This window comes from Cricetulus griseus, chromosome 4 (genome assembly GCF_003668045.3).
Source record: "Cricetulus griseus strain 17A/GY chromosome 4, alternate assembly CriGri-PICRH-1.0, whole genome shotgun sequence".
NCBI classification, from domain to species: domain Eukaryota; kingdom Metazoa; phylum Chordata; class Mammalia; order Rodentia; family Cricetidae; genus Cricetulus; species Cricetulus griseus.
Window position 1 is genome coordinate 214,647,889 of NC_048597.1, and position 23,661 is coordinate 214,671,549.

Consider the following 23,661-nt stretch of genomic DNA (forward strand, 5'->3'; position numbering starts at 1 on the left):
GGGCAGACAACTCTCCTCCCACCAGCGGAGATTTGGGTATAGGGCAGGGGAACCTCTATTTTGCCTATCTGACTTTCTGCTCCTTCTTTCCTTCCTTCCTTCCTTCCTTCCTTCCTTCCTTCCTTCCTTCCTTCTTTCCCTCCCTCCCTTCCCCTCTTCCCTCCTTTCTCTCCTCCTTGTCTCTCTTCTCTTTCAGTAGGGTCAGACTGTATCAAACCTACTGATAGGTTAGACTCCTTGACTTCTGATCTTCCTGTTCTTAGCTCCTGAACATTCTGGGGTTGCAGGTGAAGGGCTCCAGCAGGCTGGAACTTGCCATCGATAGGTTTTGCCTTTTACTCTTCTGCCCCATTCCCTCTGCCTTGCTAAACTTTTAGCTTGCATTCCTAAAGCCAGCCACCAAGGTCTGTTCCCTTATTTGGCCACTCCCTCCTCCTGAGGCTGACCACCAAGGTCCAGCTATCAAAGTATTGAAGTCCTGCAATCAAAAGCCCCCTGTTGGCTGCCCTAACTAACATGACCAATGAAAATTAAACACTTCATCCTAACACAGGGTTTCCCCTTTTCCTTTATGGTCACATCACTCTAATCTCTAGCCAGAGGCAGTCCTTTGTCCCTCCTGAACAAATATCCCTTCCCCTCCCTTGTTCCCTTCCCCTTCTCCCTCATCCTCTATCTCCTGCCTTTGTCTCTTATTCCCTGCCCTCTGTCACTCTGGAACAAATAAATCTACTTTGTGCTTAGAACTTGGTCTTGGGGTGTCTTGTCCCAATACTGTTCCTTTCAATAGGTACATACCACCATGTTATGGCTCAACTTACCCTTTATCTTTTGGGTGAACCATCGGACAGGATGAGAAGGCACTGACTCTCTGGGTGCCAGTTTCTGGTCTTCAGGAGTTTCCAAGAGGCAAAGGCCAAACTGGCAGTCAAGCATAAGAGGGAGGAGAGTAGCCTAGGGATTAACCATGGCCAGAGAGTACCTGTGTGACCACTGAGTCAGAGTCCTATAGAGGCTTAGACCAAATGGGTCTGGAGACCTCACCACAACCCCCTCTGCTCAAGGTGACAAGCTGCTGGAGAAGAATTCTGGCAATGAGCAAGTGCCTGAGAATGCAGAGGTTTTCCTACTGACAGGAATGGGGGAAGATCTTAGGGATGAAGGGGCCCTGTATCTCCCCGATGCTGCTGGTGCCTTAGCTTCCTTCCTCAAGCTGTCATCAGTGTCCGAGCCAGAAGAGTGCCCAGGAGTAGTTTGATGGGGAAAGGCTCAGTTGGCTTTCCTCAACCTCAGTCTTCTGCATTTTGGGATTATCGAGAGGTCTTGGTGAGAATATAACAAGGTCCAATCATAACCATGCAAAGCTCCCTAGCTCCTGTCCAGAGGGAAGGCTCTTTTCCCTGCCTGACCCTGAGTTAGGGCTGAGTTCATACACACACACACACACACACACACACACACACACACACACACACACTGCCAGGTCTCTGGAGTTTCAAAAGTGTAGTGACAGTTCAAGGAAGTCTGAATCATCTGGGAGAGCTATAGGACTCACTTGGCCCTTGTCCTGTCCAGCCTGCTATGTCCTTCCTTCCTGTCTGACCCCACAAGGCCTGCCTTTTCACAGGAGGGTTCCCAGGGCTCTCCACCCACCATGGTCCCTTTCTGCCAACCTCTCCACTCTGGGTGTTGTGTTCCCCAGGCCCCAGCCTCTGCACTTAGCACTTTGGGTGGTGGCAGCAGTGACCCTGGCCTAACAGACACAAGTTTGGGACTTGAGCCCTATACCAGGATGGCCACCGATCTGCCCGGTGGAGCCTGAAGGTGGCTTTATGTGCCTAGAGTGTCACAGCAATCTCTGCCTGTATGGAGGGGAACGGAGTAGCGGAGTAGTGGGAGGGGAGGGTGAGGAGTTAAGTGTCTTACCTAGTGTCACCCAGCACACACCCAGGAGTATGCTGGGATGGAGCCCAATGCCTACTGCCACATCTCTTCTGTTAGGGGACACATGAGATGTTTTAGGGGAATTCCCCAGATCTCCAGCCCCCCCCCCCCCCGTAGCAGCAAGTAGCCTCTGTGACTAGAGGCAGGCTTCAGTCTCCTTTACTAAGCTCATGTTGTCTTGGGCTGAAGGTAGAAGCAGGCACCTCTCAGAGTCCAGGAGCTGGTAGGGTCAGGGCAGCTTCCTGGGGATCCCGAGGAGGAACTGTCTTTCCCCCTGCTGTGTTCCTCCCTTGGCATGCCTCAACCCTTTCTTCACTGCCTAACTTTGTCACAGACTTTCCTCCTGCCACTGTCCTTCTCCCCAGTCTCAGTTTCCCCACCCATAAGCCTGTTGATCTTGGCAAGGGGGGCTTGCAAGCCTTGGACTACTGGAAGAGGGTGGGGATTCAGAGAGTCAGGGCTTGAAGTCTTTGGGCCATGATCGTCCTTCTCATCCATTCAGAGGAATTCTTTGAAAGGTCACGTCATCCTGCCCTCTCTTCCCCCTTCAAGAGCCGCCTAGAAGATCCCCAGGGAGGGGCGGTCCTGGAAGGCAGTCCGAGCTTTAACCCCAGGGCTGCTTGGTGAGCAGAGTCCTCCTCCTCAACCCTCAGCCCTTCTTCAGCCTGAGCTGGGGGGCGGGGGCAGGCAAAAGGGGAATCCAGGCAAGAAGGGGTTACAAGAGAAAGGGGAACTGGAGGGGGTTGTGGTTGTCAAGGCAACGGCATTGCTGGGGCCAGTGGAGGCTGCTGGGGAGGGAAGTGAGAGGGGTGTCCCTCTCAGCCCTCTGCTTCATTCTTCCTGTTCTGATGCTCTTTGTTAGAAGAGTCGCCTTAGCCTCCTTTTGTGTCTGGGGGAGGGAGTGGGGAGCCACTCCAGGGACCGGTTCTGCCTAGCAGAGCTCACCTATTCCATCCCTCCCCCCCCCCCCAGCTCAGTCTCTTACTCTGAGCTTCTTGGTTCTCACCTGCCAGCCTGTCTTCCCAGACCAGCAACTTGACCCTGGCCTGAGCTGACAGGGACCTGTCCCCCTCCCAGGGACACACATACCTCCCTCCTTTCTGGACCTGCTGAAGGTTAACAAGAGGACCTGAGTAGAAGAGCCACCCCCTCCCTGCAGACATTCTAAGTATCTGTTGGCCAGAGACTCCAGGGACTTTTTTGTCACCTGGATGTCATTGTTATGTATCATTGCATGGTCTCATGGAGGACAAACCATCCCGTGTCCTCTGGGATCCTAGTGTGACCATGGACCACAGTACTTTTCCTCAGGGCTGTGGGACCTCTAAATGGAGCCTGCTTTCCAAGCTGTGATGTGGGTGACCAGAGCATCGTTGACCCCTGCCTCTATGCTGCCTCCGGAGCCAAACCTCAGCCTCCAGGACACAGCCTGGGCCCTGGGAGGCTTCCTGCTCATTCAGTTTTGGCTGCTGCAGACAGAGGTTTGGTTAGGGGAAACGCTCTTCCAGCCAGTGAAAGTCAGAATTTAAACCTCAGTGTGACTGGTGTTAAAGTCTGTCCCTTTAACCGCTGGAAGGCATGGCTTTGGGAAATCTGGAAGTGACCCAGAGAGGCTGTGCCTAGCGGTGCCCACAGAATCCCCTTTTCTTGTCTGGGGGAAGACATTGCAACACCACACTAGGAGTCTTTAGCCTTGGGTGACCTGACATAAGAACCAACCTAAAATCCAGTGGCCATATCTGCAGATTTGCCATCCAGAAAGGAATGAGAAGTGGCCTCAGCCTGGGTAGCTACAGGATCTTCCTGAGAGAGCAGAGCTGCCTGCTGCTGCTGAACTTCATCTATGGTCCCATGCTGCCCCCTTGTGGACAATCTCACATTCCCCATTTGAGACACATTAGCCCTGAGCAAAAGGAATCCAGTGACCAGGAGCTGCAGGGGTTTGTGATGACCTAGCAATGGTCTGGCCGGCTCCTCCCACTTCCACTGGAACTGACAGACCCTGAGCCCCAGGGTGATGTCTCAGGCAGTGCTTCTTTCTCTCTCCCAGGAGCTTTGAAATCCAGGCTTTTGACAGGAAGTAAATTTAAAAATTGTATTTTTCGGAGTTTTAGAAATGGCTTAGTGGTTAAGGGTAAGTGCTGTTCTTCCAGGGGACCCAAGTTCAATTTTCCATGTCTATGTGCCTAGTGACTTACAGCTTCAAGGCATGTGATGCCTGGGACTTCTGCTGGTCTAGCACACCCGGGCCAGGCGGTGGTGGTGCTTGTCTTTAATCCCAGCACTCAGGAAGCAGAGGCAGGCAGATCTCTGTGAATTTGAGGCTAGCCTGGTCTAAAGAGCTAGTTCTAGGACAGCCAAGGATACACAGAGAAACCCTGTTTTGAAAAACCAAAAAAAAAGAAAGAAAAGAATTATATTTTTCAACCCTTCATTTCCTGTTCCTGATTTTTTTTCCTCCAGCCTCATGCTGTTTGCATGTCTCTCGTATTAGGACAGTCACAACCCCTGGAAGCAGACAATGGTTTGGAAACAATTGGGGGGGGATCGGGGTTTCTCCTTCCCCAAGCAGACCTGGAATCTCACATGCAGTCAACGATTAGTTTGCAGTTGGGAAGTGAGTGCATTTAATTCTTCAAACATTTATCGGGTCCCCACAGACACCCAGTACCGTGAAAGATACCACTGAGATAACCCCAACTGCCTCCAACCATGTCATTTTGTTGAGCTGGCTCTGTTGCACCCCACTTAGATTGAGATGTGGATATGCGGAGGCCAAAGAAGGCTGTATGGTTTAGATCGTTGGCATGCTGGTTGTTTAGTCCAGGTTTGCCTTGTCACTTAGGCTTTCATCCTTCTCCATCTATGTCCAAGATGAGACCGGCTGATCCATGCCCTGCTGAATTCAGCCAGTATTCTGCTCAAAAACAATAGCTCAGAGAAAGGCAAGATGGTCCAGGCCTCCACATGGACTAGACTCAAGGCAAAAAACACTCACTCAAAAGTAGTGTTGGTCATGGTGGCACACTCTAGTCCCAGCCCTTGAGAGGCAGAGGCAGGCCTGTCTCTGTGAGTTCGAGGCCAGCCTGGTCTAAACACTGGGTTGCAAGCCAGCTGGGGCTACATAGAGAAACCCTGTCTCAAAAAATATATACACCCATAAAACAAGACACAAATAGAAATGGAAGGATGCTGACCACAGAGGACCCGAGTGGAAGGGTAAAGTTACTGATTGCTGTCTTTCTGCCTGATGCTTCTCTGGTGTTTGATATTGTTTAGGCACCTCTTCTCAGAATAATTTATCAATGTATTTATGTATTTTTTCTTTCTTTGTCTTTTGTTTTCAAGACAGGGTTTTTCTGTGTAGCCCTGACTGTCCTAGAACTCAGTATGTAGACCAGGCTTGTCTTGAACTCAGAGATCTGCCTGCCCCTGCCTATTATGGGCTTAAAGGCCACCATTGCCCCACACAAAGGATTTTCTTCAAAAAATATTTTTTTAGATTTGTATGAGTGTTTTGCCTGTATGTGCACAGTGTGTGTGCCTGGTACCAGCAGAATTCCCCAGAACTGGAATTACAGATGGTTGTGAGCTGCCATGTGGGTGCTGGGAACCAGGTTCTCTGCAAGATCAACCAGTGCTCTTGAACAGCTGAGCCATGGCACTAGACCTGTTACAAAAGATCTCCATGGAATTAAAAAAAACTGTGTACAAACTGTACACATTGTAACAAGATGTAACAAATTGAATGACAAAAGGGTTCCCAGTAAGATTTCCCTCATGAAGACCCAGACTGGCAGCAAATGAAAGAATAAACTGTTTCTAGAAAGAAAACTGTGTTTGTGCCCAAGGTTGGCCCTGTTGCACATCACAGCCTAAAAGCTATGGCCTTGTTGGAGAGATGGATCAATGGTTAAGAGCGCTGGCTGCTCTTCTGGGGGATCCAAGTTCTGTTCCCATCACCTGCATGGCTATTCAGAACAATCTTTAACTCTAGTTCCAGGGGACCCAGTGACCATCGTCTGACCTCTGGGCACCAGATGCTAGAATTAAAGGTATGCACCACCACACCTGGCATAAATAAAATTCAAAGAGAAAGAATAAGCGTGATTTGCAGGTGACTTCAGGTCATGTGGCCCTTGGATAGGTGTCACAGAGTTATAGTCAGAGAAAAGTCTTTTACCCTGTCTCTTCCTCTCACAGCCCTCTCACAGGGCTATTGCATAGCCACCCACCATCTTTGAATCTGCCTCTCCATCAGACGGTGTGTGGTCTCTCCATACTGTTCTTTCTACAACTGCCAATTTTTTAAAAAGATTTTATTTATTTATTATGTATACAACATTCTGCTTCCATGGTGCCAGAAGAGGGCACCAGATCTCATAACAGATGGTTGTGAGCCACCATGTGGTTGCTGGGAATTGAACTCAGGACCTCTGGAAGACCAGTCAGTGCTCTTAACCTCTGAGCCATCTCTCCAGCCCACAACTGCCAATTTTTAAAAATGATTTGTTCATTCTTATTTTCTGTGCATTGGTGTTTCGCCTGCAAGTATGTATGAGGGTATCAGATCCCCTAGAACTGGAGTTACAGCCATTGTGAGCTGCTGTGTGGGTGCTGGGAATTGAACCTGGGCCCTCTGGAAGAGCAGCCAGTGCTCCTAACCACTGAGCCATCTCTCCAGCCCCTAATATTCACTTTGTAAAGAGCTATTGGGAGGAGCAACTGCTCACCTGGAAGATGAATGTGGGCGTGCACATGTCAGAGGAAGTTAGTTCGCGCCCTTCACCATGGGATCCCAGGTTTGAACTTGGGTCACTAGGCTTGAATTTTTTTTTTTCCTTCAAGACAGGGTTTCTCTGTGTAGCTTTGGAGTGTGTCCTGGGACTCGATCTGTAGACCCGACTGGCATCAAACTCAAATAGATCTGCCTGCCTCTGTCTCCCAAGTGCTGGGATTGGTGTGTGCCACCACTGCCCAACTGGGCTTGGATTTTACCAGCAAGGGATTTTACCTGCTGTGGCATCTTACCCTTCCCAGCCTTGTCCCTTTAAAGTCATCACAATTCCCTTTGCTAAACTCCACCAAAATTAGTTATTTTCATCCCTGTGTTCCAGTCTCTGGCCTCACCACTCCTGTTGAGGGTGGTTTCTGTTTGCATTGGCTGTTTTAGGGTTCTATCCTGTTGAAACAACTAAAGCCTGAGAGCCGCTGGACTTCCTTTTGTGGCCCAGGACTAGAAGCTGATTTCTAGGGGCAAGGTATGGGTGCTTCTTTAAAAAAAAAAAAAAAAAAAAAAAAAAAAAAAAAAAAGGTGAGCCAGGCAGTTGTGACACATGCCTTTAATCCCAACACTCAGGAGGCAGAGGCATGTGGGTTTCTGTGAGTCCCAGGCCAGCCTGGTCTACAAAGTGGATGTCAGGACAGCCCCAAGACCATCACATAGAGAAACCCTGTCTTGAAAAATGAAAAAAAAAACAGCCGGGCAGTGGTGGCACACGCCTTTAATCCCAGCACTTGGGAGGCAGAGGTAGGTAGATCTCTGTGAGTTCGAGACCAGCCTGGTCTACAAGAGCTAGTTCTAGGACAGCCTCCAAAGCCACAGGAAAACCCTGCCTGGAAAAAAATAAAAAAATTTTAAAAAGGGGGGTGGGGCAGGGCTGGGCAGTAGTGGAACATCTTTAATTCAAGAACTCAGAGGCAGAGGCAGGCACATCTCTTAGTTCGAGGCCAGCCTGATCTACAGGATAGCTAGGACTACACAGAGAAACTGTCTCAAAAAGACAAAATAAAATGAAACAAATAAAACTGTTGATGTCCAGGTGTGATGGAGCACACCTTTGATCTCAGCACTTGGTAGGCAGAGGCAAATGGATCTCTGTGAATTTGAAGCCAACCTGTGCTACATAGTGAGGTTCAGGACAGTTAGGACCATATAGAGAAACTCAAAAAATTAAGTAAATAAAGATAATTTTGTTTAATACGTGTTGGTGTTTTGCCTGCATGGAAGTATGTGTATTACATGAATGCAGTACCTACCAAGGCCAGAATTAGATCCCCTGGGTGTCAGATCCCCTGGGACTGAAGTTACAGATGGTTCTGAGCCTAAATGTGGGTGCAGGGAATAGAACTCACGTCCTCTGGAAGAGTAGCCGGTGCTCTTAGTTGCTGAGTCATCTGTCTGGCACCTATTTGGTTTTCTGTTTGTTTCTTTTGTTGTGGTTGACAGGCTTGGATTCATGTATGCCTCGTTCACTGTGCATGTCCTTTCCCATGGTGTATTTGCTGTTCATCATAGGCATATCCCATCATGCTTAGGCATAGGATGGGAAATAGGAGCGCTCCCTAAAAGTCCACTTAGATGACACCGTTTACCGTTTTGCTCGTGCACCCAAAACTAGTGCATTCATTGCCTCTAGTTCTAGGACATGTTTTAAGATGTTTTTTACCACAAAAGAGGAGTTATGAGGAGGTTGCTAAGGAGCTGTTGGAGCAGAGGACAGTTAAGGGAGGAGTGTGCATTCAGCTGATGCAGGTTAAGTGCTTTGTGGATAACGAGAGCCGTTTCTATTAGTTTATATTTTACCACAAGGTTTGTGGCTTGTTACCTCACATCTTGCTTCTCCAGCTGTTGCTGGCATCTCCTAGACTTTGCCTTCTTTCTCCCTGTATCTCTGCTTGGATTTCCCACCTGGCTCCATTCTGCCTGGCTATTGGCCAAATCAGCTTCTTTATTAACCCATGGTGTAATAAAACACATTCACAGCACACAGAAAGACACCCCACATCATTTCCCCTTTTCTGTCAAATCAAAAAGGAAGGTTTTGACTTTCACATAGTAAAATTACATGTAACAAAACAGTTATCAAGCAAGAATTACAGTTATAATATTTAGTTTATTTTGTATTTGGCAAAATTAAAGAAAATAATTATCTTAGTAAGTCTAAAGTTTTGTTTCTAATTTACTTTCTGTTATAACTAAGGAAACCTATAATTATAACTATTTTGTCTTCAACTCCATCAAAGACCCCAGAAGGATGAAATGTACTTAATGACAGGGACATCGGGCTGTCTGAGCAGCCACCCAAAGTTCCTCTGTAACATTGGAGCATCCATCTCTAGCCTACAGGTCTAGAGCATCTGACAGACTTCTCAGTAAAGCAGGAACTTTGAAACTGTTCTGCCTGCATCGGCAGTTTATTAGTCATTTTCTTCTGTGTCCTGCAGAATGTCTGGCAGACTCTTCCATGAAACAGGAACCCTGCAGGACTGTCCCATCTTGTTTTGGCAAGTTCAGCAGTCACTTTTCCTGTGAGTCCTACATGTCCAGTTTATACAGCACACAGTCAAGCAGTCCAGGCAAGAGCAGCTTCTTGCCCAAATGGCTAGTCTTGCCATAAGCAAACTCCATAAAGAGTTTCTTTGATGCCCACCGTCCTCTTGAACTAATTGGTGCTGCCAGGAGCAGCCATGTCTCACTCTTGAGAAAATTCTAAGTTCTTAAAACATTTTAAATGCCATTTTCTGTAGGTCTTTGAAATGTTTGAAGATTATCCATCTGAAATATATCTCTGTATATCAAGAAAACCTAACTAACATGAGTATAAGTTTGACTATTATAGATGACTATTAATTTGTATTTCTTAACCATACATAACATTTTAAGTGTGCTGCATAGCCTTAACCAAGAGTAGAAATGAACATATATATATATATATATATATATATATATATATACAGTATAACAAAATTGATCTTAGATTTGTATCAGTAAACCAAAATCCATATCAATGTAAAGTATTTTGAGATTAATGGTTGTTTTTTGGATTAAAGTAGATTCAATAATCTACCTTTTTTCATCATTTCTATATCATAGCTCCCTTTTTTCTTTAGAAATAGATTGACTGTGTGGGAGCTGCCTGAAGGCAGAGCCAGCCAGTCTAAGGTGGGTAAGTCTGGCTGTGGCATTTGGAGCCCTGGTGCCTCTGGAGTTTGGGGCCTGTGGAGTTTGCTGCAGAAAGACTGCAACAACAACAACAAAATTCCAAAATCACTTAGAGGCTTAGGGAAAAAAGAGAGGAGAACCTAGCCAGTAAGGCGGTGACTCTGGAAGGAGCCCTGCGTGCATCTATGGCCTGTGCTGGTGGCTTCAAAGCCACAGGCAAGCAGCTTTTTCATGAATCTGAGCCCCATGTTTGTCGCCAGATGTAGCATGAATTCTAATTGGTATTAATAATAAAAACCCAAAGTCAGATATTAGGGGGTGAACGCTGAAAGACCAGAGAAGCAGAGCAGCCAGCCACTAGAGCTTTTACTTCTATGAAATCCTCAGACTGAAAAGAGACCGAGCACCTGTCTCCTCCCACCTTATATTCCTGTCTGCCCAGCCATATCACTTCCTGTCTGTCTGTACAGACCTCCAGACCTGCTTCGAGGAAGACCAGGCATCTGTGCCTGGCAGAAAAGGCCAGGTGTTTGGAGACAAGTACCTGACACAGAGAGTTGCCAGAGTCAACAGGTAAAGGGTTTGTGTAAGGTGTGAACTTGAGAATTATTTAAGAGATGCTATCTGGTACAAATCTTTCAGAGGGACGGTCCTCAGAGGCTGAGGATAAAATTCAGTTAGTTTGCCTAGTGTGCGTGTTACACTGGGGTCTCGATCCTCAGCAATGCATAAAACCAGGCATGGTGGCTCATCTTGAAATCTTAGCATTCAGGAGATGGAGGCAGGAGAATCAGAAATGTAAGGTCATCCTTAGCTACATATCACGTTTGAGTCCAGTCTGGAACACTTGAGGCCTCATCTAAAAATAAGTGAAAATGAAAAGGTATACAATATATCCAGCCTATGAGATGAGATGATTCAGTGGGTAAAGGCACTTGCCACCATGCCTGACAAGCTACATTTGGTCCCCAGGATCCGCATGGTGGGAAGGAGAGAACTGACTCCTGTAAGTTATCCTCTGACTTCCATATTCCTGTCATGACTTGAGCGCTCCTCTCTCTGTCTCTCTGTTTCTCTGTCTCTCTGTCTCTCTGTCTCTCTCTCCCTCCCTCCCTCCCCCTCTCTCGATTAAATCAATTGAAGAGACTGGTTGGTGGCTAAGAGTACTCAGTACTCAGTACTCTTCCAGAGGACCAGGTTCAATTCCAGCAGCCACATGGGAATTACAGTCATCTGTAACTCCAGTCCCAGAAGATCCAGTGTCTTTTTTCGGCCTCCCTGGGAGCCAGACATGCACATGGTACAGACAAACACACAGACAAAACATGAACAAATACAATTTAAAAACAGGTATAAAAAGGACCTCAGGCCTCACTGCAATATGGGGTATGAATGTGGGGCAAAGAACAGAGGGCAGCTGAGTCACTGGGAAGCAACATTTACGTGGTTTTGATCTCTCCCCCTCTCTGCCTGTTTCTCTCTTTGGTACAGGGATTGAATTTAGGGCCTCATGCATATCATACTAACATGCTCCATGCTATTACATAGCTATATTACCACTGTAAGGAAAAGCATGGGCTCAGGACCCCCAACACCAAGTTCTCAGCACAAGAGATTTATTTGTAGAGGACAGGGATAAGGGACAGAGACAGGAGATGGGGGACAAGGGAGAAGGCAATAGGAGCAAGGGAAAGGGGGCGGGGGTATTTGTTCCAGAGGGACGAAGGACTGTCTCTAGACAGAGAGGAGACGGATGTGGTATCTAGGCAAATGGTGGTTTGTAAAGGTAAAGAGGAAACCTCGTGTTAGAACCAGATGTGTAATCGGGCATGTTAACTGGGTGAACCAAAGGAGGCTTCTGTTTGCTGGGCTTTGGCAGTCAGAGGAAGTGGCCAAATATGGGAATAGACCTTGGGGTCAACTTCAGGAATGTAATCTAATGTTTTTTAGCAAGGCAGAGAGAATGGGACGAGTGGGCCTTCAACCACTGTAACTTGTCCTGTCTTTAAAATTTTTTAAACTTTATTTTCTTAAAAAAATTTTTTTGAGCCGGGCGGTGGTAGCGCACACCTTTAATCCCAGCACTCGGGAGGCAGAGGCAAGTGGATCTCTGTGAATTCGAGACCAGCCTGGTCTACAAGAGCTAGTTCCAGGACAGCCTTCAAAGCCACAGAGAAATCCTGTCTCAAAAAAACAAACAAACAAAAAATTATGGTTTTTGTTTTTTTTTTTTTGTTTTTCGAGACAGGGTTTCTCTGTATTGCTTTGGAGGTTGTCCTGGAACTCGTTCTGTAGACCAGGCTGGCCTTGAACTCAAAAAGATCCACCTGCCTCTGCCTCCTGAGTGCAGGGACTAAAGGCGTGTGCCACCAACGCCCAGCTAAAAAAAGTTGTTTTTTTTTTTTTTTTAATCACGATTGTTGTGAGTCTGTATGTGGATGTTTAAGGCAATCAGAGGACAACTTCCACGAGTCTGTCCTATCCTTCCTCAATTGGATATGGGGTTCGTTCGAATTCAGACTTGAGCAGCAAGCATTCCTACCCGCTGAGATTTTTATCTCACCAGCACATTGTTTTGTTTTAATTATTATTTGGGGCGAGGGTCGTCCTGGAACCCACTTAGTAGACCAGACTGGCCTTGAACTCACAGATATCTGCCTTCCTCTGTGCTGGAGTTAAAAGCATGCCCACCACCCGGCTTTCACCAGCACATTGTTTTTTGCGTTTAAAGACAGGATATAACACTGTCCAGCCTATGCACATCTTCAGCTATCTGAAGATGACCTCAAACTCCTGATTCTCCTGCTTCTGCTTCAGACTTAGTCCCTAAGTGCTGGGTGGATGGTGTGAACCACCATGCCTAGGAGAAAATTTTAAATTTATTTACTTATTTGATACAAGGTCTAGCTGAGATACTCAGACTTCAAACTTGTAATTCTCCGGCCTCCAAGTAGCTGCTATTACAAGCCTATGTCACTTCACCGGTTTCATCACACACATAATGCACATAAGAAACCACAAAGCTGCTGGGTGGTGGTGGCACATGCCTTTAATCCCAGCACTCGGGAGGCAGAGACAGGAGGATCTTTTTGAGTTCAAGGCCAGCCTGGTCTACAAGAGTTTCCAGGACAGCCTCCAAAGCCAAAGAGAAACCCTGTCTCGAAATACCCAAAAATTAAAAAGAAACCATAAAGCTGACTCTTGTCCTCATCTGTGTAACCAGCCCCATCCACCCAGACTTTTGAACCAGGCTTGGCTTATTGTCTCTTTTCTCTCCCTCATCCTCTGCACCCCAAGTCCAGTCTATTCTCTTTCCTAGTTCATTCCTGAGCATCCTCAGGCAGCCAGCACCCTTGTGTGGTGCTCTCCCTTCCTCCTCTCCTCTGCCCTCTACAGTTCATTGTACACACAGGAGCCAGGTGAGGTTTCGTTTCGTTTTGTTTTTGTTTTCCGAGACAGGGTTTCTCTGTAGCTTTGGAGGCTGTCCTGGAACTCGTTCTGTAGACCAGGCTGGTCTCGAACTCACAGAGATCCGCCTGCCTCTGCCTGAGGGTGCTGGGACTAAAGGCGTGTGCCACCAACGCCAGGCATAGGTGAGGTTTTTAAGAACACAGAATTCATCGCTCCCTAACTTTCATCCCTTGGTTTTCGGGGTCTTTAAACAAGCCAAGCCCCAAGAGCGAAGCAGGCCCTGGAGGAAGAGAAAGAAGAGGACAGGAACGGGGCTGGCCCGCGTCGTGGTCCACGCCTGCACCGCGATCTTAACCCCGGGAGCAGAAAGCTGCAGCGGGAGGATGCAGAGTCACAGACCAGTCTAGACTACCGAGCAAGGACGACCCTGTCAAAAAGAAAGGAGAGGAGGAGAGAAAAGAAAGAAATCCGCGACGCTAAAGAGGGCGGGGCCAGGCTCAAACCCGGCGGGATCTAGGATTGAGCCCTTCCTTTCCGGTTGTGGAACTTTTGTCCCCCCCCCACCACCAGTACGGAGGGAAGCCTTTTCCGTCGGTCCTTCCGGCGGCGTCGGTCTTACTTCCCGTGCTGCACTGCGGCCTTTCTCTTTCTCTTCCGGTCCCAGGCGCTTCGGGAGCCGCCGGATACCGTGAGTGTTGGCGCTGCGGCATCCGATGCCATCCGTGGCCCGTGGGCGGCGGCGGGTCGCGGGGCGTGCAGTGCGGGCCGAGGGGGCACAGGGCGGCCCGCTGCGGGGCTATGGGGCGTAGAAGCTGCGGGGCGGGAGCGGTGCCCGGTCCTCAGGGTAGGGAAAGCTTCCTCCGGGGCCGGCGAAGTTAATTTCAGGACCTCATTGCCGGCGTTTGAGAGGTAGGGTCGCGCTCTGTGGCCGCTGCGAGGCCGGTGGGTGAGAGCGTCCGCTGCGGCCTTGGACTGGTTTTTCATGTTTCACCAGCTTAGGGTGACAGGTGGCCCGGTCTGGGGGACCCCAGCCCTGATCGCATGTTTCTCTTGCAGGTTCAGACATGGCCAAGTCCAAGAACCACACCACACACAACCAGTGTAAGTTCTTTGGGGTCCAGCCGGTCCCTGTACTCTGGCAAGGATTGTTTAGGGTCTCTAGATCATAGCGGAAGGGAGGACGTGTCGCCCTCCCGGGAGCCCGACGCTGGTGGTGTGTTCCCTGGTTTTGAAATTACAGCTTTGGGAGCCAGAAATCCACTTAAGCCCACGGTGCTTTGCACTCGGTCGCGTTTTCTCAAAATTCAGAAAGACCGTGCTTGTTGTGATGTTAGGTCGGTGGTTGTCAACCTTCTTAATGCTACGACCCTTTAATACAGTTCCTTGTGTTGTGATCCCCAGCTATAAAATTGCTTTCGTTGCTGCCTCATAACTAATTTTGCTGCTGTTACAAATTGTAATGTAAGCCGGGCGTTGGTGGCACACGCCTTTAATCCTAGCACTGGGGAGGCAGAGGCAAGCGGATCTCTGTGAGTTCGAGGCCAGCCCGGTCTCCAGAGCGAGTGCCAGGATAGGCTCCAAAGCTACACAGAGAAGCCCTGTCTCGAAAGAAAAAAAAATGATATAAACATGCTTTCCTGTGGTCTTAGGCGACCCACAGGTTGAGAATCACGGTTAGGTGGTCTTAACAGAAAATATCTTTTTTGATCTGTGAATGTTTTGTTACCATACAGCCAGGAAGTGGCACAGAAATGGCATCAAGAAACCTCGATCACAAAGATACGAATCTCTTAAGGGGGTGAGTGTGTATTCTGGATCATAAATTATCCCTTGATTCCATGGCTTGTTGTGGTTTGTTTTCTTTTTCTGGGATCAGCCTCTGGCTTACTCCTGACTGCCCTTTGGCTTCCTGATTTTCCAGTGCCTTCTGTTCCTTTCTTTCCCCTGCCAGACTCAGCAAAGCTTTCCTTGACCTTCCCATTCCTCCTGTTACTTGCTCCTAACAACAAAAGCACTTCTGCAGAAACCTTCGAGGGAGGGAGGGATCTTGTGTATTGGGTACCTTGTGGTTTGTCTTCTGCACTAATTGGCTCTATGTACTTGGCCCTGTCTAGTACCAGACTAAGGACCAGTGAGCTGCATGTGTGGGTGGGTCCTGGGAGTTAGCTGAGCCTGCAATTGGCCTGTTCTTTGCTGCAGTCTTGCTCTTTGATGTGAATCCGGTGGACTTGGTATTTAATTGACATCCTAGGGCAGCCCTAGAGGAATTTCAGAAAACTTGAAGCTAGAGCTCCTCCATAGAATTTCATATCCTCTAGCCCCTCCGTGGTTAATTTGACATATTTAGTGTCTCCCTTGTGGATAGGGGCTCCAGGAAATGACTTGAGACTGTCATATATTATTACCACATCTTTTCTGTTTTCCAGGTCGACCCCAAGTTTCTGAGGAACATGCGCTTTGCCAAGAAACACAACAAGAAAGGCCTGAAGAAGATGCAGGCAAACAATGCGAAGGCCATGAGTGCACGCGCAGAGGCCATCAAGGACCTTGTGAAGCCCAAGTTGGTGAAGCCCAAGATGCCGAAGGGCCCCAGCCGCAAACTCAGCCGCCTTGCTTTCATTGCTCACCCCAAGCTTGGGAAGCGGATTAGAAGCTACATGGCCAAGGGTCGCAGGCTCTGCCAACCAAAGCCCAAGGTTCAAACCAAGGCAGAGGCCTCGGCTCCAGCCAAGGCCCCGGCTTCAGCTCCTGCTCAGGTTCCCAAAGGTGCCCAGGCCCCTGTGAAGACCCCATAGAAAAGGTTTCTTCCAGTGTGAAGACAGATGGACTGGTGTGACACGCCTACACGCTATCTGCAGGTGATCATGCCCTGTGCCGTTTTTACAAATAAACTTGAAGCAAGACCTGTTAACCTGTGTCTGTTGTCATGGAACTAGGGTAGAATTGCTACCCTCTCTGGAGTCGGGGTTGGTTGTAGCTTTGGATGAAGGGGATATGGTTTGGAGTCAGGAAATAGTATCCTGGACTATAAGAGAGGAGCTTAGTAAATGGCATGTTGGTACCTGGGGAGCCCCAAGGCATCTAGACTGCTCTGTAAGCTGAGGGACTGGAAGAAACACCTTTGTCGGGAAGGGAAGGAACCTGTTCTCCAGCATGCTCTGGCTGGTCACCCAGGACTAGAGCTGTCATGGATGCACCTGACTAGGGTACACTGCCGGGATGTGCTGCTCCCGGGATGGCATCACTCTAGGTGGCTTTACAGGCAAAGATCTTTAAAATCTCTATAGTGTTCTGGGGGGATTCACCCTGCTTGGTGGCAAGCTTTGCCCTGCCAACCCCAAGAGCTTTTTGGCCCAGGCTGATATTGGACCATTTCTTTGTAAGGTGTACGGATGTCATGATGCTCATGTTGGGATGTATTTAGAGGATAACGGATCAGAACTCAGGATGATCAAGGGTAGCCGACTGAACCAGCTACGCAGCCCCGCCTTGATGGTTCTAGTTCTGGTTTAGGCTCCCAGGGTCCAAGGATTAAGCTGACTGCCAGCTTCAGGGTCTTACTCAGCAACCAATTAGTAGTTTGTGTTTCTGAGGTCAGTAGATCCTTCCCCGAATACAACTGACCTTCAAAACAAGTCTTAATCCATCCCTGGACCCTTGGGTGACTTAGAGGGATGCTGTAATACAAGTTTAGTATGTGATAGGGTTGCTCTGAGGTGTGTCAGTATTCTTGCTATCCATGTATGGAAATTGGCTAGGGAGGGCAGGAGAGGAGGCAGCCTTGCTGCTGTGAGAAAAGCAGTCCCTTTAGGGAACCTCTGTTCCTGGAGAGCCACAGCTCTAGTGCAGAATGTCTTGTTTTAGGACCTTAATGCACTGTGTGAGCAGTTCAAAGTGCAGGCCTCTTAGCAGAGGTCATTATCAAAAACACCCAGTAGTTGTCTATAACGAGGTACATAAAAATCTCCACCTCCCCTGTCCTGTACTTATGGGATTTAGATGAGTGTTCAGTTCCTGGAGCCACGGCTGATAACACTTTTGGGGATGCCCAACTTGTTTCAGGAAAACCAGTGTACCACCTCTCCAGCCCCTCAATACCCTTGTAGGTCCAAAGTGTGCTGGCTCACAGGACTGGGGCCTCCAGCCAGGCACAAACATGGCTGTATAGTGCTGCATGGTGTGCCGTGCACAGAGCAGTTAAAAAAAAAAAAAAAAAGCACAAAGGCTCAATTTTCCTATCTGTGAAATGGAGATGAGAGCAAGTCCCCAGAAAAACACAAATCCCCACTCCATGACTGTCCACAGTATAAAGAACTTCCCATCCAACACTGGCTTTATTACCAAGCAGGGGCAACCGATCCTTGGCAGTGGTTGGGCTGAAAGAAGAAGAGGTTGGAAGGCACAGGGTTCACTTTTCACCAGGCATGGCGGGCACGCTAGCAAGTGCAGAGATGAGACGTGTGTATATGTCAACCCCACGGAGAAAAACAGCCTCATGCAGTCGTTCGTTGTGGTCATGTAGCAGCACGGGTGTGTGGTTCATGGGCGAGAAGCCCAGAGCTGGGATCCCCACCTGCAGGGGGGACAGATACAGCGCTGTCAGGGGAAAGGCAGCCTTCAGACCAGCGCACTGCCTGGCATGCCCTGCAAGTAGCTCACCGCTCGGATATAACGGCTGTCAGTGGCAGCAGGGAAGATCTCTGGCTCCAGAGTAAGGTTCCTGTAGGGGAAGAGCCTGGTAAATGGGGAGGAAGGCAGGGGAAGAACCAGAGGGGCGCAGGACAGTGGGAAAGACAATGAGGAGAGGTTCTGGGATGTGGGCTATGGGGAGAGGGCTCATCAGTGCTCACATTTCCTTGCAGGCCCCGCTGAAAGCTGCCCACCAGGGATTTGAGTCATCAGTGGGTGTTATTCGGGGCTCCGTAAATTTCTGGGGAAGGGGAAGGATGACAGGATAAGGACCAGGACTTCAAGCTCTACTACTCATAGAATGTGCCATGCTTGGCGCAGGGCACACCCACGAATCTACCAAGGTTTCCAGTGTAGCCCCAGGCCCTCTTCCAGTCCTTCAAATGCCCTAGGTCTGGGACTTGCCCTAATTCCCCATTCTCCATCTATTTCACACTAAACTTCATACCCTAGTCCAATTGCTTGAAGCCCTGGGCCTCAGACTGGCAGAATACATATTCTCTGAATACAAGGTTCCATTTTACTGGACCACATGTGTACATAATCATATAATCACATCACAGTATTTTTTCCTTTCTTTCAAGACAGGGTTTCTCTACATAGCCCTTGCTGTCCTGAAAGGACACTATGTAGATCAGAATAGCCTCAAACTCACAGAAATCCTACCTCTGCCTCCCAAGTGTAAGCCCCCATGCCTTGCCTTTTGTTTTGTTTTTCGAGACAGGGTTTCTCTATGGCTTTGGAGGCTGTCCTGGAACTAGCTCTTGTAGACCAGGCTGGTCTCGAACTCACCTGCCTCTGCCTCCCTAGTGCTAGGATTAAAGGCATGCACCACCACCGCCCTGCCATGCCTTGCCTATGTTTTGTTTCTAAGGCGGGGTCTTAGGTAGCACTTGCTGGCCTTGAGCTCACTATGTGACTGAGGCAGGTCTTCATCATCCCACTACTAGAGTCTAGGCATTTGTCACACTGTTACTTTATGAGGTGCTGGGGATCAAACCCAGGGCTTCAAGGATGCTGGACAAGCACTCTACCAATGGAGCGACATTCCAAATCTATCAAAGTACATAAATACTTATGCTTCCGTCCCCCATGCTGTAGGGAACGTGAGCTAAGACCCCCATTTTATCCCTCAACATTCACAATGGTCTCTACAGCTGTTGCTGACTGGGTAAACGAAACATCTCTCACAGCTAAGGGACTGGCCAGATGTGTACAGATGCTCCAGGCACACTACATCATCATCTTCAGTAAGACAAGCCTCTAGTGGCCCTGATGCTCCCTCGTCACAGGTCCCAAGTTGATACCTGAGCAAACTCAAAGGTGACCCCCTCGCCTGCTTCCTGGCACCAGCTCTGCAGCTGCTTCTCGAAGGCCTGAAGGAAGGGAAATGAGCTGAGCTCTGGGACAGGATTGAGAACCCAGGATCTCTCCCTCCAACGTGGGTGGAGGCTGCACCTTCATGTCCACATCTGGTGCCACTCGGAAGTCAAAGCTGGCACTCATGGCAGCAGGCACCACATTATAGGCCACACCGCCTTCGAGCTTAGTCAGATTCACAGAAGTCACGGCCCCTTCCTTTAGGTGAGGGTTCGCCTGCAGCCTGCAGGGCGAGGGGGGGGGGCGGCAGGGGGCAGGAACAGCAGATAAAAGAAGGGTTGCACAAGTCTCCCTCCCGTCTTGCACAGTCTTCCAGAGCCACCCCCACACCCCACCCCCTCCCTAGCTGCCTTACCTCTGTTTTTCCTTCTCCCGGAATGCCAAGATGGAGCTTATAACCTTATGCTAGGAGAGTATGAGGTGACATGTGAGCGTGGCCCCTGGGACAGAGCCCCCCCCCCCCGAATGCCCAGTCTCCCCATGGGCCACACACCAACTTCTCTGCTGCCGTATCCTCAATGAAGCGTGAGGCATGGCCCGGCTTCCCAGTGCTGGTAACCCGTATCCCTGGGAGAAACAAAGTTTTCAGCATCAGATAGCTGGAGATACAATGAGCCCTACAGTATTCTGAATAGAGCCCCTGGCATAGTGCAGGATCCGTCAAGAGCTTGCCCTTAGAACCTAGGAAGGAAAGAACCAGGAGGCAAAAGTCTGGATGCCTCAGACCGTCGGCTTCTAGGAGACCCTGTGCTGTGCAAGCCCTTTCTGGCTGAGTTGCCACCTGGCTAAAAGTGGCCCTTGAGGGGTGAGGTGAAGTCATTCCTTAAGTAGTTGCCATATTAGCCACATGAAGCTGTACAGCATAAGGAAAGGGTGGTACCTTGGTCAGCTGACCCAGGGGATGGCTACAGGAAAGGAGGCAGTAGAGAGTGATTCCCGCACTCCAAGTCCATACTCACACCAAGGACTCCGTTCACTATAGAAGACAGTGAAGGCATCGGTGGGGTTGGCCAGGCCTGAGGGAGAAAGTGGGTATACAGAGTGGAGTGACTCAGCTTCCCCTTGCAGCCTCCCTACACCTGGGAGGCTTGCCAGTTTGCTCACCCTCATCCAGGGCAAAGCCTGCCTGCAGAGCCTGGAACTCAGGCCGCTTCACAAACAGTTCCATCCCTTTGTGACCTCCGATCTCCTCGTCTGTAAAAGTGTCAGGGATGAGATGGGAGATGCCTCACAGCACACTTTCCGTCCCAAGATGCACCTCCCCCAGCCACTCCTACCAGGCACAAAGGTCAGGTGGATGGTTCTAGGGAAGCGGTGGCCCTCACTCTTCAGTCTCCTCACAGCCTCCAGGTATCTAAGGGAGCAGAGGCTAAGTGCAAAGGGTGTGAAGGGTGTAGTCTTGTGCCCTAGACACTTCCCTGTCATGTATTTCAGGGACTCCAGAAAACTCCCTGTCCGTTTCTGGGCCTGTTTCCCCATGCAGAAATAGTCATGGCAGTCATTTCTGCTTTATCTAGAAGGTCAAGATGATCCCTGCTTGGCCTGGGGCTTTCACTAACATCTGTGTTCTTGCTGAGTCCAGAAGGCCAGCAGGGGACTGGGAAAGGAGAATACTCACTGGATACTGACACTCTTCATGTCCTGGGCACCCCTGGCATAGATGTAGCCCTCAGAATCCTTGAAGGCTTCAAAGGGGTCATGATGCCAATGTTCCTGGGGGCAAAGGTGGGAAGAGGGGCCGGGCAAAGGATTAAAATGCCAAGAGGGTTAAAGAAAGCTAAAGGAAACAGCTAGCTGATTTGCATCCTCCATTTATTTCCTGACTTCACCACCTCCCTGGCACAGAACCCTTACTGGACAAAGGCTGCTTGTCAGAGCCATGCCAAGTGAATGTTAAAGAGTTAATGGTGGATAAGCCAGGCATAGTGGATAATCCCAGGGCTTAGGAGGCAGAGGCAGGCAGATCTCTGTGAGTTTGAGGTCAAGCTGGTCTACATAGTGATTTCCAGGACAGTCAGAGTTACATAGTGAGACTCTGTCTTGGGTGGGGGGATGGGGAGACACAAACCCAAACCCAAAACAGCAACAACAAAAAAATTAGTGAAATGAGCACCATGGGCCCCTGGGGGGAAATCCTGAAGTCTACACACTATGTGTGTCCTCCAGGCTTGCATACACCCATCTATGCCTATACATACCTTAAAGACAGGCACCACGTCCGTATGGGAGTTTAGCAAGATGGAGGGGAGTGTAGGGTTGGTGCCTGGCCAGGTCAGCACAGTGATCACATAGCCAGGCACCACCTGCAGAGAGAGAGAGGCAGTCAGCACCAGGTGACTAGGTGTCTCCAACCCCACACACCCACCCTGCTCAGGGTCCCAGGCTCACCTCTACTTTCTGACAGCTCAGGCCCAGCTGGTGGGCTCTCTCCTCAAGGAAGGCAATGGCAGCCCCTGGGGAAACAGAGAGCCTTGGCACTGTTTTTGCTGGTACCCACCAGCCCAGGCAGCTCAGAGATGTACAGCTGCCTTCCCAACACAGGTGTTGGCCTCAAACTCACAAAGATCCACCTGCCTCTGCCTCCCGAGTGTTGGCATTAAAGGAGTGCACCGCCACCACCCCACCTGGCTGTAGCCTTTGTACACCTTTGGTAGACTGGGAACAAAGTGTTTTTTTTGTGATTGCCCCAGTCTCCCCACCCCACTCTAGCCCTTGACAAGCCAGGTGAAGCCACTCCTTAACTAGTTGCACCTGAAGCTAGTTAAGGTGCACAGCATAGATAAAGAGTGGTGCCCAGTGGGACTGGTTACCTTGGTCAACCGATATAGGGGATGGCTACCTGAAAGGAGGCAGCCGAAACAGCAAGGTGGGGTTCCACGGGGTGACCGGTGCTGAAGACAGTGTACAGCACACTCCCAGCCCTTGAGGTCCCATCACAAACCTTAAGAGCCTGCATTCTCACCATAGTCAGGATTGGGCTGCACGGTGCGGATGCGCAGGTACTGGCGGAAGAGCGTCACGGAGGGGTGCTCGGCCTCGGGACCCTTGGTGGTCATGGCGCCGCGTGCTGGTTTGGGCAAAGTCAGTAGCTAGTTACCACTCCCATCTCCCGCCAGCAGCTGGGGCCTGATGGGCTGCAGCCGCACTCCGGGCCTTTCCAATGCTGCTCCCACGGGGAGGAGAAAACCTTGGTTTGACTTCTCCCATTCTGTGCTGTGCTAGCTACTTTCTAAACATTTCCTCATGCCAAGGAAGTAAGTTTGTGCCTCTGTGTACCCACTTGACAAAAGAGAAAGCTGAGGCTTAGAGAGGTTCAGAGCCAGCTAAGGAAGTAGGAGAACTTGGTTTGAATGAGACATTGACTCCTTACACCCTCCTCAAAATATTTCTCCCAGAGGCCGGGCTTTTATGCCACGGAGCCCCCATACCCCTCAACCCCTTCCTAAGGTCCCCCCACCTTGCTCTCTCCAGGTTTCGGTGCTGCGTTCGGTCCTCAGGGACCTCTAGGAACCGTGTGGCCGGCACTCAGGGTCCACAGAGGTCGCAATCTCAAAACCGCCCAGGTACGCCCACCACGTGGCCAGGGCGGGGTGGAGGGGCGGAGACTGGAGACTGTAAGGGCCGTCCCAGTTACCGTGGCGGAGTCGGTGCCGCTGTCCCTGCCTGGCTCTGTGTGGGGCCTGCGCGGGGTAACTGGAAGCTTGGATCCGGGATCCACCCCCTGTGTCCTCCTCGCTGCGGCCAGCTCCGCCTTCCCCATGCCCGGCCCTCGAGCCTGGACCGCAAGCTCAGGATGGTCCCGCCCCCAGAGGATCCTCCTCCCCCTGCAGCCTCCGGATAGGGCGAGAAAAGAGGGCGGGGCCTGGCGCTAAAAGTCGCCGCAGCCGCTTTGGGTACTCATCTGCTCTCTCGGTGTCGGGCTGCAAAGTGCATCCTGTCCCCTCTGTCCTTTTCTTGCCTCCACTCCTCAGGGAGGGCCTCCTAGATTGCCTCACTCCTTGAATAGTGAGGGGTTTTTTTTTATTTTTTTAAGCGTCTGCCCTCCCCACCCCGTGAGTTCCAGGATGCTGATGTGCCCAGGGGGTTCTAACCCTGGCCAGGAAGAGTGGGCGTCTGGGCAAGGTGCCATAAATGAAAGGCAAATGCCCGGATGGGAGAACATGCGGCTGTGAACATGTTACGGTGTGTCTAAATCCGTGTAGCGGTGGATATGACCACGTGACTGACAGTATGAGTCTGAGATGGTGGAGGTACCAAGTGGCATGTACAATCGTGTGCACCAGCTACAATCA

At 49.9% G+C, this 23,661-nt stretch overlaps 2 protein-coding genes across 5 annotated transcripts; one reads left to right on the forward strand and one right to left on the reverse strand.

The window, feature by feature from the left end:
- Positions 1-13,866: 13,866 nt before the first annotated feature.
- On the forward strand, positions 13,867-16,211 carry Rpl29 (ribosomal protein L29). Of its 2 annotated transcripts, none has more exons than XM_027414408.2 (4): positions 13,867-13,988; positions 14,357-14,401; positions 15,034-15,098; positions 15,727-16,211. In XM_027414408.2, exons 2-4 carry the CDS (start codon positions 14,365-14,367, stop codon positions 16,093-16,095), a joined length of 471 nt encoding a protein of 156 aa, XP_027270209.1. In that variant the 5' UTR covers positions 13,867-13,988; positions 14,357-14,364; the 3' UTR covers positions 16,096-16,211. The 2 variants fall into 2 exon arrangements, with proteins under 2 accessions (XP_027270209.1, XP_027270211.1); XM_027414410.2 differs by lacking the exon at positions 13,867-13,988 and adding an exon at positions 14,086-14,209.
- A 1,396-nt stretch (positions 16,212-17,607) lies between these two features.
- Positions 17,608-23,145, reverse strand: LOC100765707 (aminoacylase-1A). 3 transcript variants are annotated; one of them, XM_027414395.2, is made up of 15 exons: positions 23,004-23,145; positions 22,332-22,436; positions 21,758-21,822; positions 21,568-21,672; positions 20,988-21,082; positions 20,647-20,738; positions 20,474-20,563; positions 20,329-20,385; positions 19,863-19,936; positions 19,725-19,774; positions 19,448-19,592; positions 19,297-19,365; positions 18,151-18,230; positions 17,960-18,020; positions 17,608-17,873 (listed from the first exon to the last, which is right to left on the reverse strand). In XM_027414395.2, the coding sequence occupies exons 2-15, from the start codon at positions 22,423-22,425 to the stop codon at positions 17,709-17,711; spliced, it is 1,242 nt and encodes a 413-aa protein (XP_027270196.1). In that variant the 5' UTR covers positions 22,426-22,436; positions 23,004-23,145; the 3' UTR covers positions 17,608-17,708. The 3 variants fall into 3 exon arrangements, with proteins under 3 accessions (XP_027270196.1, XP_027270195.1, XP_027270197.1); XM_027414394.2 differs by lacking the exon at positions 23,004-23,145 and adding an exon at positions 22,827-22,990; XM_027414396.2 differs by lacking the exon at positions 23,004-23,145 and adding an exon at positions 22,827-22,988 and having other exon boundaries at positions 20,647-20,723.
- Between the last annotated feature and the right edge of the window lie 516 nt (positions 23,146-23,661).